Here is a 12,867-nt window from a genome sequence, read left to right on the forward strand (position 1 = left end):
TAGGTGATATATTAATATGATACATGTACAAGGCCAGATATAAAGAGTTGCTGTCTCTAGACCAGTGTGAAAATTATGCCCTTGCCAGACTATTTTGTGTGAATGTTCTGTGGATTGTGTGGATGTGGATTTGTGAAGAATTATAGAGCATTAGACATGAGTGTAACAGCATCTACATGACTTATTGGCAACAAGCCAACAAAGTTATGCCTAAGGATATATAGTTCACTGGTTGTTTAAGTAATTAACATAGCTATTTTTATCATAGGGGTAATGATGACTGGGAGATAGGATGATATATATGATGGGGGAAAGGGACAACAAGTTTGAGGAACTGTCTTGCCCTCAATAAAGGTTTGATGGTACCATTTACCTGGAGAGACTGGAGGAAGTCCCCCACCCCCAAAAAACTTGATCCAAGATGGACTCTGATGTATTAGTAAGAGAAATTCATCTTTAGATATAAGTTTTAGGGAACCCAGAATTTCCTTATGCTTTGAAACAAGTGATAGCATATTTAGAGTTACTTAACCCCTCCTGGAATGCATTTTTTAGAACTGGAGAGCAAATGAATGCATGGCTGCTAAAAATTATTAACAAAAACTGAAATCATAAAATGATATTGCAAAAGAAAACATGAAGCTGGGTTTTGTGAAATGTAATTTAAAAAAAGGAAAAACAAATTCCACTGATATTGTTGTCCTTATCCATATCATTTCCACATGAAACAGCATGAAACTCATTGCCACAACTATTCACAAAAATAATTTGAAAAAAAATAAGACAGTATAATTTTGCTACCTCAAATTTGTTGGCAGCCAATAGGCCTGAGTCTACCAGTGCTAAGCTTAAATCTGGCCCTGTACATGTAGTACATTAGCATCACCATAAATGTGGAGAGACAAATTATACTGCCCAATTATCACAGTTTTCTAAGCAGAAAAGTGTGTTAGATTAGTCAAAAGATGACAAAGCAACATTTTCTTAAAATGAAGATAATCCTCAACTGTCATATTTCCTCCTCTCAAATTTTCTATGTTCTTGATACACTGTACTTGCTATAAGTTACAACTTTCTGCATACAAATAAAACTCTTCATGTTCATTTTGATAAATTCACAACACACTATTCATGGTGTGTTATTTCCACAACTGCAAAGCACCTAGACAATCTAGATCATTCTGAAAAGCTTTGAAACTAAGAGAAAGTAATACCAACCTCACTGCTCATGGAAGAGTATAGGAACTCTCTTGAAGAAGATAAAAAATAATAAACTATGGAATCATGGGTCATTCAAATGGGAAGAAAATATAACCCGTGCTTCCTGAGTACACATACACAATGTGTGCATAATGTGTCATATTAATAAATATAGTATTTCAAGTTTGACAAGTAGAATTCAACTCTTGTGCTCTTTTGCAGATCTTAAAAGAAAAAAAAATATTGTATATAAAAAAATATACACTAAACACGTAACGTTTCCACTCTCTAACAGGGTCTTCTTCAGAAGAAGATTAAAAAAAAAAAAAAAATTTGAAAGATCCAACCATCATCTTATATATACACTCCCAGACAGAGGCGTGGCATGCATGTAGCCGGTGTTACCGCAGGTAACAGCAAAATGTAAAGAATTAAAAAGTTGTTTCAATAACAATAATTTCAATAAAATGACAACATTGTTAAATACGTTAATGAACACCGTTGCATCAAGTAGATATTGCCTAGGACATTTTTTCTGCAGCCGACAGAAGCGAAGAGGGAGGCCGTTCCGCTACCCTGAAGAGGTAACAAGGTAGAAGTTGGCGCCAATGCAAGGGAAGAGCGGGGAAGGACTTTGGAGCATAGTGTGCTATGGGGTTATTCATATGCCTGTTAAGGGGCCCTGTTGCCGTTCAGCCCTACCGGAGCAGCCAGTGTTGGCAGAAAAGAGATAAATCCCGCCTAAAATAGGAATACCATTTCTGTGAAGCAACAAGAGGTAGACTGCAGAGCCAAGGCTGGATTGAACTACAACTGAGACCAGTTAGGTAATAGACGAAAATATAGTTCCTTGGTGTGATTCGTGATTTGGACGAACCTTGCTCCAAAATACTAAGTTGGCAACAGTAGTGCGTTGTCTGGTCTTCCTTTCCACAAAGGAGCAGAGTTCTGTCGTCTGCTCAGTGCTCACCACACAAACGTCAAACTGACCCGAGAAAAGTGTAGTTCTTTTTCTTCCTCTTCGCATCTCATTGCAAAGAAACAGAGACAGATGAAGAATTGACAATTCATTGGATTTTCGTAGTAAATGTTTCATGAGTGGTAGTTCTTTCTAGGAGTGTTTGTGGCTAAATCACTGTGCTGGTTGCAAAACAAGAATGAAATGAACAAATATCTAGCTCGAAGATATGTTTTCTTTACCAGGGGAGGGGGGTGATAACGTCTAGCAGGCATAATTGTTGTACTGATAGCCGGTAACACTTTTGAAAAAGTCACGCCATGCCACTGCTCCCAGAACAAGGTCCATACACAAAACAACATGAAGAACCTCATAGATAATCCCTTCCGCTTCCTTTTCTCTGCTTTCTTCCTTCTTCTTGTCAGCTATCCTTAAAAACTTGCGCTAGAAAAAAAAGGGCACGGAAAGGAAGACAGACTTGACGTAAACTGAAGAAGAAGGAAGAAAGAAGCTAAAGAAACAGGAGAGGGAGAAGATAAAGAAAAAGAGAGGTGGTTTGGCATAAGGAGTATGGTTATAGCCACAGAGATGATAAGCAAAGTACTTAGAAAAGTGGGCATAAGAACATACAGAAAGGGAGGGCACAGCATATTAAGGATAGCGGACAAGAAGAAGGAAGAAAGCAGAGAAGAGGAAGCAGAAAGGATTATCTATGAGGTTCAGTGCAAGGAATGTGATACTGTGTACATAGGGGATACAAAAAAGAGACAGAGACAGGTTGAAGCAATGTAAGACTAAAGAGGGAGAAAATTGCTATATTCAGGCACACAAAAGAAATGGGACACGACATAGAATGGGATAGGTTAGGAAGATAGGGAGGCAGAAGAGAGAAATAGTGAGGAAGGGGAAAGAGGCCAAGCAAATAGAGAAAAAAGGAGAGAAAGAAATAATGAACTGGAATGGGGGATTGAAAATCAACAAAGAATGGATAGGGGTGCTAGAAAGAGTGGAAAGGATGAGAGAAAGGAAAGAGGAAAGAAGAAGGAGGAATAACAAAGAAAGAAATTGGATGGAAGGAATCCAGGAAATAAGCAATCTGTCCACATCCAGACTTTGAGGAATTGATAAGGTGCAGACTCTCACCAGGTACCTGTCAGGAGGTTCCACACTCAGGAATTCCTGACAGAAAATATTCTCTGATAAGGACTGGTGAGTTCATGTTGTTTTGTGTATGGACCCTGCTCTGAGAGTGTATGTATGAAGGATAAAGGGAAAGAACAAGGAATGTCACAAAACCAGTTTTTGGAGAAAAGGACATTTTAAAACTAATCTTTCCATGTTCTTTCCCAGTACCCCAAATATTCGATCGTCTCTTACACGCACATTTCTCATTTCATTCCAGTGGTTTTTGTACAGCTGTTTAGTACCAGTTCCAACCAACAGAATGAGCTGTAAACCTCAAAATCGAAAAAATGGACATTTATTGTTTTTTCCCCTTACCCTTCAAATAAGATGATGGTTGGATCTTTCATAAATTTATTTTGAATCTTTGTCTGAAGAAGACCCTGTTAGAGGGTAGAAACGTTACATGTTTAATGTATATTTTTTTATAATACAATAAATTTTGCCTTGGTCAGCATTTTAATGTTTTATTAAGATGAAAACAAGGCTCAACAGTGTTACTTAAAAGACAGTGTCATTGCTTTTTTAACCTTCAAGTTATGCACAAAAATCATCATTTTATTGAATTTATTTGTATGAAAACTCACTTTAAGTATCTTGTAAATAATGTGGTAAATGTAAGCAGCAGTGATGTAATTTAAAATGAAGGAAGCAAGCTATATACATCCTTCTTTTCTGGAAATTTCAATGCTTACAAATACCCAGGAGATGTCTGTTTAAGCCCCTGAATGACAACATTATTGATGCATTTTACAAATTGATTTAAAATTTATCTACATGTAATTTAGAATTAGATTAATGGTAATTCATATTACCATTGCTTGCATGCTTACCTCTTTTCCTTTGAATTTCCTGTAGTAATCTATGAATGCAAATGGAGGAAAAATATTCAAAGGGTTATCTTTGAAGGGGCTGGCGCTTCTTTTTCTGCCTTCGAAGCTTATCATAAGTTCCACATAAGCTGCAGGCCTCTTATATTTAAATTGAGTTAGGAACTCTGTACTAAAAATCTCTTCAAGTAACTTCTCAAACTCTTTATCAACACCTGAAAGTACAAACAAAAATCACTGATATTCTAATTTAGTTATGATTTCATATGAAATAAATGCAAACACTGAATATGTGTCTGTATATTTCACAAAACAATAAGTATTTGCACAAAATCATAAAACTACACAGTATCATTCCTACACACAACAGACAAGAAAACCTAGCATAATTCAATGCAAAAATATGGAAACTCGAATTTAAATTTATGTTAAAATGTTACTGTCATTCCATCTCAACATTGTTGTTTAGAAGGTATATTTTATCCAGGGAATCTGTGAGCAAGGCCATGCATAACTGTAGAGGAGGGAAGAAAGTATGTGGGCAGAGCAAAGCAGTACACATTGCTGCAAACAGCTGGTAGCTGCAGTCGCTTTTCACCCTCCAGGCAAAACCATTCCCTCTCACGTATTCATTGGTCAAGCCATCTCAAGTCCCTGGACTTGTTTTCGTTTGCTCACTCCAGGGATTCCCAGGACAGAGTGTAGTTTAAATACCATAAAAAGTTACAAGTGAAACTGAACTAAATAATATTCAAGTAGGTTACTTATAATGCCGACCACTGAAGGCATGCCTAGGGACGGGGGGTTGTGTAATACTATCACTGTTAACTGTTATATTTTTCTTACCCACAGATCCATATGGTCCCCCAGTTGCTTTGTGCAGCTCTCTCAGTGATCCATTACGATCACTCAATTCATGGACTGTGATGTCTACAGTTCCACCTCCACAGTCTACAACTATATATCTTGTACCTGTGGAAAAACATATCAGTTAAGGTATTTCATCTGAACTGAACCATGAAGAAAGCATACAAGATAAATGTTCTATCTAATTCATAAAATGGGTTCAAAATTTTCCTTTAATCAGAAATGAGAAAGAAAAATTCATGCCACAACAGATCCTGAATACTACAACATTCACTTCATCATTTTCTTTCTGCATGGCTGGTTGGATTTATCAAAATTTTGTTAAAGGACCACTTTTTGCTCATGTAGGTTAATCGGAATGTGAGATCCTAACAACTGTGCATGTGCCTCCACTAGGAATTGAATCTGGGACCCTATGATTTCAAGACAACAGCATTGCCACTATGCCAGTGGGGAGTACTGAACCTGAATGTTAAATTTATTTTCAAGAAATACTTTTATTATGAAAAATGACATTGTGTAGGACTTCTCCATAAGCATATTGTTAATACCTTTTATTAATTGGAGTTTGAAGTAATAATTTATAAGTGTTGATGTTACATATTTGTATGTCCAAATTCTGTTAAAAAATTCTATGAAAGTAGACATGATATGCACACCAAAAAATCACCATGTGTTCTGTGATGATATCTGCACAGATTAAAATTTTCAAAATTTCCGTTTATTATTCAGGGTGAATTGGAAACACATTTGTTTCCAAACCAGTTTCAATTTTTTTGCTTGATAGGAAGGAGGATATGTACAGAGAAAATGTAATGCATGTATCTGACAAGTATTCTCTGACTTAGAACCACCCACACAGAGTTGGCCTTACTGAGGGGCAACTTGGCCACTCATCCCAATATTTTGCATGCTAAGGAGAGAGGAAGCAGGCTCACATATATATATATTAATTGTTTGTTACAAGTTTATAGGGCACCAGTGTTCAGATTGATCTCAGATTTCCCTGGCCTCAAGAATTCATTTGAACAATTTTGTCTGCTGTGGACTTTGTGTAACCAAGGCCCCTTAACTGCCTGGAGCCTATTCTGTTCTCTCTCTCTCTCTCTCTCTCTTTTCTCTTTCTTTTTATCTATGCAGGTAATTGAAGGTGAAATAATGTTTCAAACATTGCAAAGTGCTTGGTCACCATTTTTTTCTATTATTGGTTCATCCATGCAATAGAACTGTTGAAAACAGTAACATGTGAATATTTTATAAATTATGTTTTGTTTTTTGAACAACCTACACACCTAAATATGAACTTACACCTCCCTCTCAGATGGTAAGTTATGGATAAACCACAGCTGCCATTCGAAGCGTATCTTAAAATATTAACAACCCTAATCATTATATTTAACGTAATTCCTCATTTCTGTTTAGATGTGAATTTGACTTGAACTAAAATCATAGTGTTTGAAAACTTAATATTATTCATTCTTATTACTCTACATTACTGTTTATATATTACTTCTTAGTATTTTATATATGACATTTTATAGTGTTTCAAAAAAGTAAATCATATTAATACTTCAGTGGCTATTGGCCTCATGTACATTATTTGTCCCAGGCCACAGTTACCTAGGGCCAACCCTGCACACAGATATTTTCAGAAAATATTATTCTCAAAAGTAATGAAATATGAATATCTTTATGAAGTTTACAGAATATTTTAGAAGTTCATAGCAGTTTGCTTCTTTGAATGATGTAATCTTGCCTACATGTACATATTTTTTTCAAATTCACACATAGAAATTTGCACATCCCATTTATAAACAATAATTATTTATTATTTGAAATAATTTCTATAATGGTTATGTACATGCAAAGTAATTTCAACACAGGAAATATACATTCAGACCAATCAACATGCATTTCACATTTGAATATTCACATTTCCCCAAAGACAGTACTGCATACTCCCATATTAAGTGTTAACAGAATTTTACCTTCACAGAAGTTATCATCCACTAAATCATTGATGTGGGAATTATTTGAGGGATCTGAAACACACAACAGGTAAAACATCAAAGAAAAGACACTGCCATGCTGTTAGTTCAGTGGACACAAAACCAAAGAGAAAAAATAACTAAGGTTTAACTTGAGTTCTATACATGTAATTACATGAACATAGGTGGTATAGAGTTGCATGCAAGAAGAAAAATCATAAAGTTGTATTCATTTCTATCACCAGTGTATGGTTGTGTTCCCAACTTTAGGATTGTGATGGGTATCTAACTTGAAAAGTTATTTGTACAAATAAGTATGCACTTTTCATATTAGACATAACACTGACGTAAACACAGTTACATAGCACTTATGTAAATGAAAGTGGAAGGAAAATGGTAAACACGTAAGACACAATATGAACATTTCTGTATTTTGCATACTGACTGCATGTTCACAGGACAAAAAAAAGGTGGCATAGTGCTGCTGTGTAGCAAGATGATAGAAGATAATAAGAGTTCTTAGACAAAAAAGGAATATTCACACTTAGTCCTTGGATTTTATCTAGCCACTCATTAACCATGCCACCTCTCTGATCCTAGCCACACATTTCTGACATTTCCTATCCCATCCAACAAAAAAGACACTGGCAAATGTGGTTTTCTGTTTGACATCTGTTACTACATTGCATTCAAAAAGTAACTATACACCTATATAAACACGATTATAAGTTGAGGGATTGCATTCCATGTGCTGCGAGTAATGTTTTCCGCAAAGGTTGGTAATCTTGCATTATGTGGAGTTTGCTTCCACGAGCCAGTCAGGCTGGTGCTTTGAGACAGAAAGGTGTGTCGGCTCTTTGTTGTTCATTGTGTGTTCGTCACCTTTGAACGATTGAGACCGTGTCTTTCTGTGTGCACTCAGAATGGTGTTAACTTTAGATCAGTGAATATTTCTCATTCAACACATCTTCTGTAAGCATGGCGAGAACACACAGACAGTGAAAGATCAGTTTTTCATTAGATTTCGTTAGACTGGTTCCTAATCGACATAGTGTAAGAGCGTTAATTGAGAAATTTAGGGAGACGGGATCAGTAAAGGACTATCAGCGAAGTGGTAGACCATCAGTACTCGATGAAGAAAAGCTGCAAGACATGCAGCTGCTATGCAACATAGTTCCAACAAGTATATGCGAAAGTTGTCCCAAGTGTTGCAACTGCACACAAGGCAGTTCATAAGAAGCTCAGTCTCATCCCATATAAAGTGAAAATGGTTCAAAAGTTATTGGACACAAATTGTGGAAAGCGAACTCAATACTGTGAATGGTTTCAACAGTTTCTAGCGGACAATTCTGATGGTATTTTGGACTATGTTTTCTATACCGATGAGGCATGGTTCCATTTATCAGGGTATGTGCACACACAGAACTCATGTTTATGGTCTGCCAACAACCCACATGCCATACATAAAATTCCTCTACATGATCAGATGATTGGGGTGTGGATTGCAATAGCCAATATATATTGCAATATAGTCTGCCCAATATTCTTCTCAGAAACAATAAATTCAGCTCGTTATTGTGAAATCATTCACCAGTTCATGGGAGAGTAAACCAAGGATGAAAATAATAATGCTTCCATTCAACAAGATGCACATACACCCAGGCAGTCCATGAAGTTACTGCAAGAGGTTTTCGGAAATTGAATCATTTCAAAGGGCTTGTGGCCCCTCATTCTCCAGACTTAAGCCTACCAGATTTTTACTTCTGGAGTTATGCAAAAAGGAATGTTTATCGAGGAAACCCCCATAGCTTTAAGGAACATCAAACTGCTATTCATGATTTCACCAAGAACATTCCAAATGAACAACTTGTGAGAGTCTTTGAGAACAAGAAGAAACACATGCATATATGTCTGGATGTTCATGGGAACAATTTCCAACAACTACTGTAAGGTAAGTCGATGTTACGTATTGTTGTACTAGTGCATGACAGGTGTATAGTTACTTTTGAAATGCACTGTATCTTGTCACATTGTTTGGCTACACTGAAGTACAACACCATCTTTATGGTTCAGTGAACATGTAGAAAGATCATAAAATACAAAAAATTTTGTTGTGGTTGTGTACTTTTCCCTTCCATTTTTTGTTATCTGCCCTTCTGATTCTCTTCCTTCCTTTTTCATAATTATTTAAAAATGTATAACTTATTTACAGAAATTCACTAATTTTGAAAACCTTTCATCCCATCTTCATTTACAAGTTTTTGTTACCCTTTCCTCCCACAAATATTTTTCTATTTCTGTCTTGTCTAACATTGTTTTATTCCTTTCATTGCTCACATGCTTTGGTGTTATAGTTTTCTCCCCTGGAAGGTGTATGTATACAGATGCATAGAAACCTTTATATCTTCATGCATATAAAGAATCCTGAGGGTAATATTCCCATTCTATGTGAGTAGTATATGATAGGTATAAGTACAGTATGCATACAAAGAACTGAACATGTCATCACTATACGAGGGCAAATCAAAAAGTCTATGCCCCTGTTCTTTTTCAGCTGAAATATTAGTGTGATTGAGAAACCAAGATATACATTCAATGCAATAGGTTGGAACGGGCCAGCGTTAAATCGTGGCTGCTCCACAGCACGACACTGCTGTCAGTATGTGAAGATGGCTGTAGTACTCAACGCATCCACATTGTATGAGCAGTGAAGTGTTATTCGTTTTCTATGGAGCAAGGGGCGAATGCCTATCGAGATCCATAGGGAAATGCAGCTGACATATGGGGACAAGTGTCTCACTTTGAGAAGTGCACGGTGGTGGTGCTGTGAGTTCAAAAATGGCTGAGAAGATCTTTATGACAATGAGTGGTCAAGGCATCCTCTCTCCTTCCTCACAACGGAAAACATTGTTCATGGTCCTCTGGAATCTCAGAGGACCACTCCTGCTGGATTTCATGCCACGAGGTGACACCATCAACATTGACAGCTATTGTGGCACACTCTCATGCATGCGAGCTGCCATGAGGAAAAAGCACCAATATATACTTGATGTGGACAATTTGGTTATCCTCCACGATAACTTCAGATCTCATGTGCCAAACAGGACCATCGACAGACTTCAGTTATTCGAATGGGAGATTCTGGATCATGCACCGTATAGTCCAGACCTCACCTGCAGTGATTTCCATGTTTTCGGTCCACTGAAGACATTCCTGGCAGGACAGAGGTATTTGCGACGATGAAGCAAAGACTGCTGTCTGGCGGTGGTTCCACGATCAACCGGCCGAATTCTACAACAGCGGCATCTCCAAACTAGTGGTGCGATGGGACAAATGCCTGAGCCACTGTGGTGACTATGTGGAAAAATGGTGCAAGGTACATAGAACAATTCCTATATTTTGATTTCCCTGCATGTTTATTGTTTCAGCTAAAAAAAAATTGGGGCAAAGACTTTTCGATTTGCCCTTCTACATTGACATACCAAATGATTTTACTCCGATACATAGCAAGCTTTTGGATAGAGGAATGGTTATGCTTGTGTTGCCAAAGGCACATAATACAACTTCAGAAGTAAATGTAACTGTTGATACCAATAAGCATCAAACCATTACTTGTGAACGTTTATTCACTGATTATTATTAAAAATAATATTGTAAAATATGTTCAATTAAAATTAAATAATTTAATTTCAAAGAAAAAGCTTCAATTAAAAATCTACTTCAAATTATTAGCAACTTATATAGTTTGCTGTAAATTTCAAGGAAAGTAATGTGCTAAATTTAAAAAAAATATATTTTTGTTATTACTTTTCAGCCAAAGTTTTACTTAGAAGCTGGAAGCTTGATCACCAAAGACAAATTATTCAAGATTATGAAAAATGATTCTTTACATTTTAACAAAATTATTAATCAAGAAATAACATTAATTTTAATAATTCCTTATATTTGCACTCTTTTTATTGTAAAAAAAAATTAAAGCTTTACAATGCAAACTGTGAAAACAACTAACCTGTCCCCTTCTGGTGGTGGCACTGATTGGTAGTTACTTTTAGTTTTGTTGTTTTAAGTTTACTTAGTTATTTGTAGACTTCTAACAAATCATGGTAAATGTCTGTTATATCGGAGACACATTTCTATCGGATATTTTCAGTTTCGAATGGTTCGTACTTACCAATTGCGTATTGCGGAACATAGTTGAAGGTGCCATTATGCTTTTTACAGGAAAATAACTTCGATTTTTCACATTGCGATTAATTCTTTTGGGTCCTTTCTTCCCTTGTGGAACATACAATATGGCACGCACAGCTGTGGATAATCGCACGCCGTGCTTGTGTTTTGTCGATTTGGAGTGGGTATGCAGTGTTTCAACCTTCTTAACCAAAAAATACCTAATTTCGTGTTCATTATGTCATCACAAACCATTGACGGATAGCACCAAAAACCATTCACGATAGCCCCACGAACCATTGATGGATAGCCCCAAAAACATTCACGATAGCCCCAAAAACAATTCACGATAGCCCCACGGACCATTTCAGGCAAGGTTAGGTTAGGTTGGGTTAGGTTAGGTAAGCATAGTTAAAAGAAATTCTCATAAAAAAAGGCACGTTTGGAAACACTGGCAAGACCGCATGACTTTCGACACTCGCACCGTCTGCAGGTACATAATGGAAACAACGGCATAATGTCGCTTTGCACAAAATGCAAGTTCATTATATCAAAAGTTCTTATTTCTTGTTGTGCAGCATTCTACGGTGAGAAAATACCTCCACGAACTTTCAAAATGCTACAGAAACTCATTTCCGTAAGTAGTTTCTTCTGTAAAAATAAAGAAATGTGTCTCCGATATAACAGACATTTACCCAAATCATAATAGTGGAATGTCAAATAACCAGTAACTACTATTAAATAATTAATTTTTGCAATTTCATCCTATTCGAAATTATATTATTAATCTTCATCAAATGTTATGTTAACAATTGATTTTCTCTTCTTTTCTAGGACACTAACCATCAAAGCTGAAGAACCAGTCCTCCTTACACACAAGTTGTGTTCTTTCATATTTTGTGTCCTTGCATCAAATATACAAAATTTGGTGGACTGATAGAAAGATCAAATAAAAGCTCAATGCAAGTCTATTAGTTTGCCTTAATCAATTCCCTTTAATTCTTGATACCTCAAGGATAAAAAGAGTTACATTTGCATAACTGGGTGACTAAAAGACAAAAATAGCAACTTTGTCAACTGCCTCATGGATTTGTCCAAGATTGAGTCATCAATTAAACCATTCAGTACCTATTACTTACTCAGAGAAATGAAATTTACACTACTGAAACACTTACCAAATGCTTCTTTATTGCAATTAAATAATCTGATTGGACAGTGCATTCAAGAGTCACTGACCAATGAACTATTAACATGTCACTTCCTGATTAATGCCTATGGAGCCAATTGAAATTTCACAACCACAGTTCCAACCTTTTCTTAATCCAAGGAATTCCTATCCAATGTTCTATCATAGCACAAGAATTCATTGCAATCCATCAAATTATTTTGGAAATATAAGGCCTGTTCAAAAAGAAATCGAACTCCTTTTATAAAGTTTGTGTACAAATTCATTGAAGAGAACCGACAGTGGTGGTGCCAAATGATGTTCTTAGTAATTAACTAAGCACAGTTTCAATGATGTTGCTAACCACAGTAAACCTGCGTTGAGCGCAAGTGTGTTTAGTGCCTCGGGCGATTTTCAGTTACCCTACCATGAAGGAACTGGAAGAACAGCAAGTATGTATGCCAGATCCTGTGGCCGAGTGGTTAGCACATCATGCTGCGATGCCAAGGG

General features: G+C 36.4%; 1 protein-coding gene across 3 annotated transcripts in view; it reads right to left on the minus strand.

Moving 5' to 3' along the window:
* LOC146004251 (heat shock 70 kDa protein 12A-like) overlaps positions 1 to 12,867 on the minus strand; it is a 186,041-nt gene that overhangs the window by 23,368 nt on the left and 149,806 nt on the right. For 2 of the 3 annotated variants that reach the window (XM_083142931.1, XM_083142933.1), the window contains exons 7-9: positions 7,026 to 7,079; positions 5,017 to 5,142; positions 4,174 to 4,385 (exon numbers count right to left, since the gene is read on the minus strand). In XM_083142931.1, the coding sequence (XP_082999057.1) occupies positions 4,174 to 4,385; positions 5,017 to 5,142; positions 7,026 to 7,079 (392 nt within the window). The remainder of the gene's footprint in view (positions 1 to 4,173; positions 4,386 to 5,016; positions 5,143 to 7,025; positions 7,080 to 12,867) is intronic. The other variant, XM_083142932.1, reaches the window with a different exon arrangement.

This window comes from Lepisma saccharinum, chromosome 21 (genome assembly GCF_977018435.1).
Source record: "Lepisma saccharinum chromosome 21, izLepSacc3.1, whole genome shotgun sequence".
NCBI lineage: Eukaryota > Metazoa > Arthropoda > Insecta > Zygentoma > Lepismatidae > Lepisma > Lepisma saccharinum.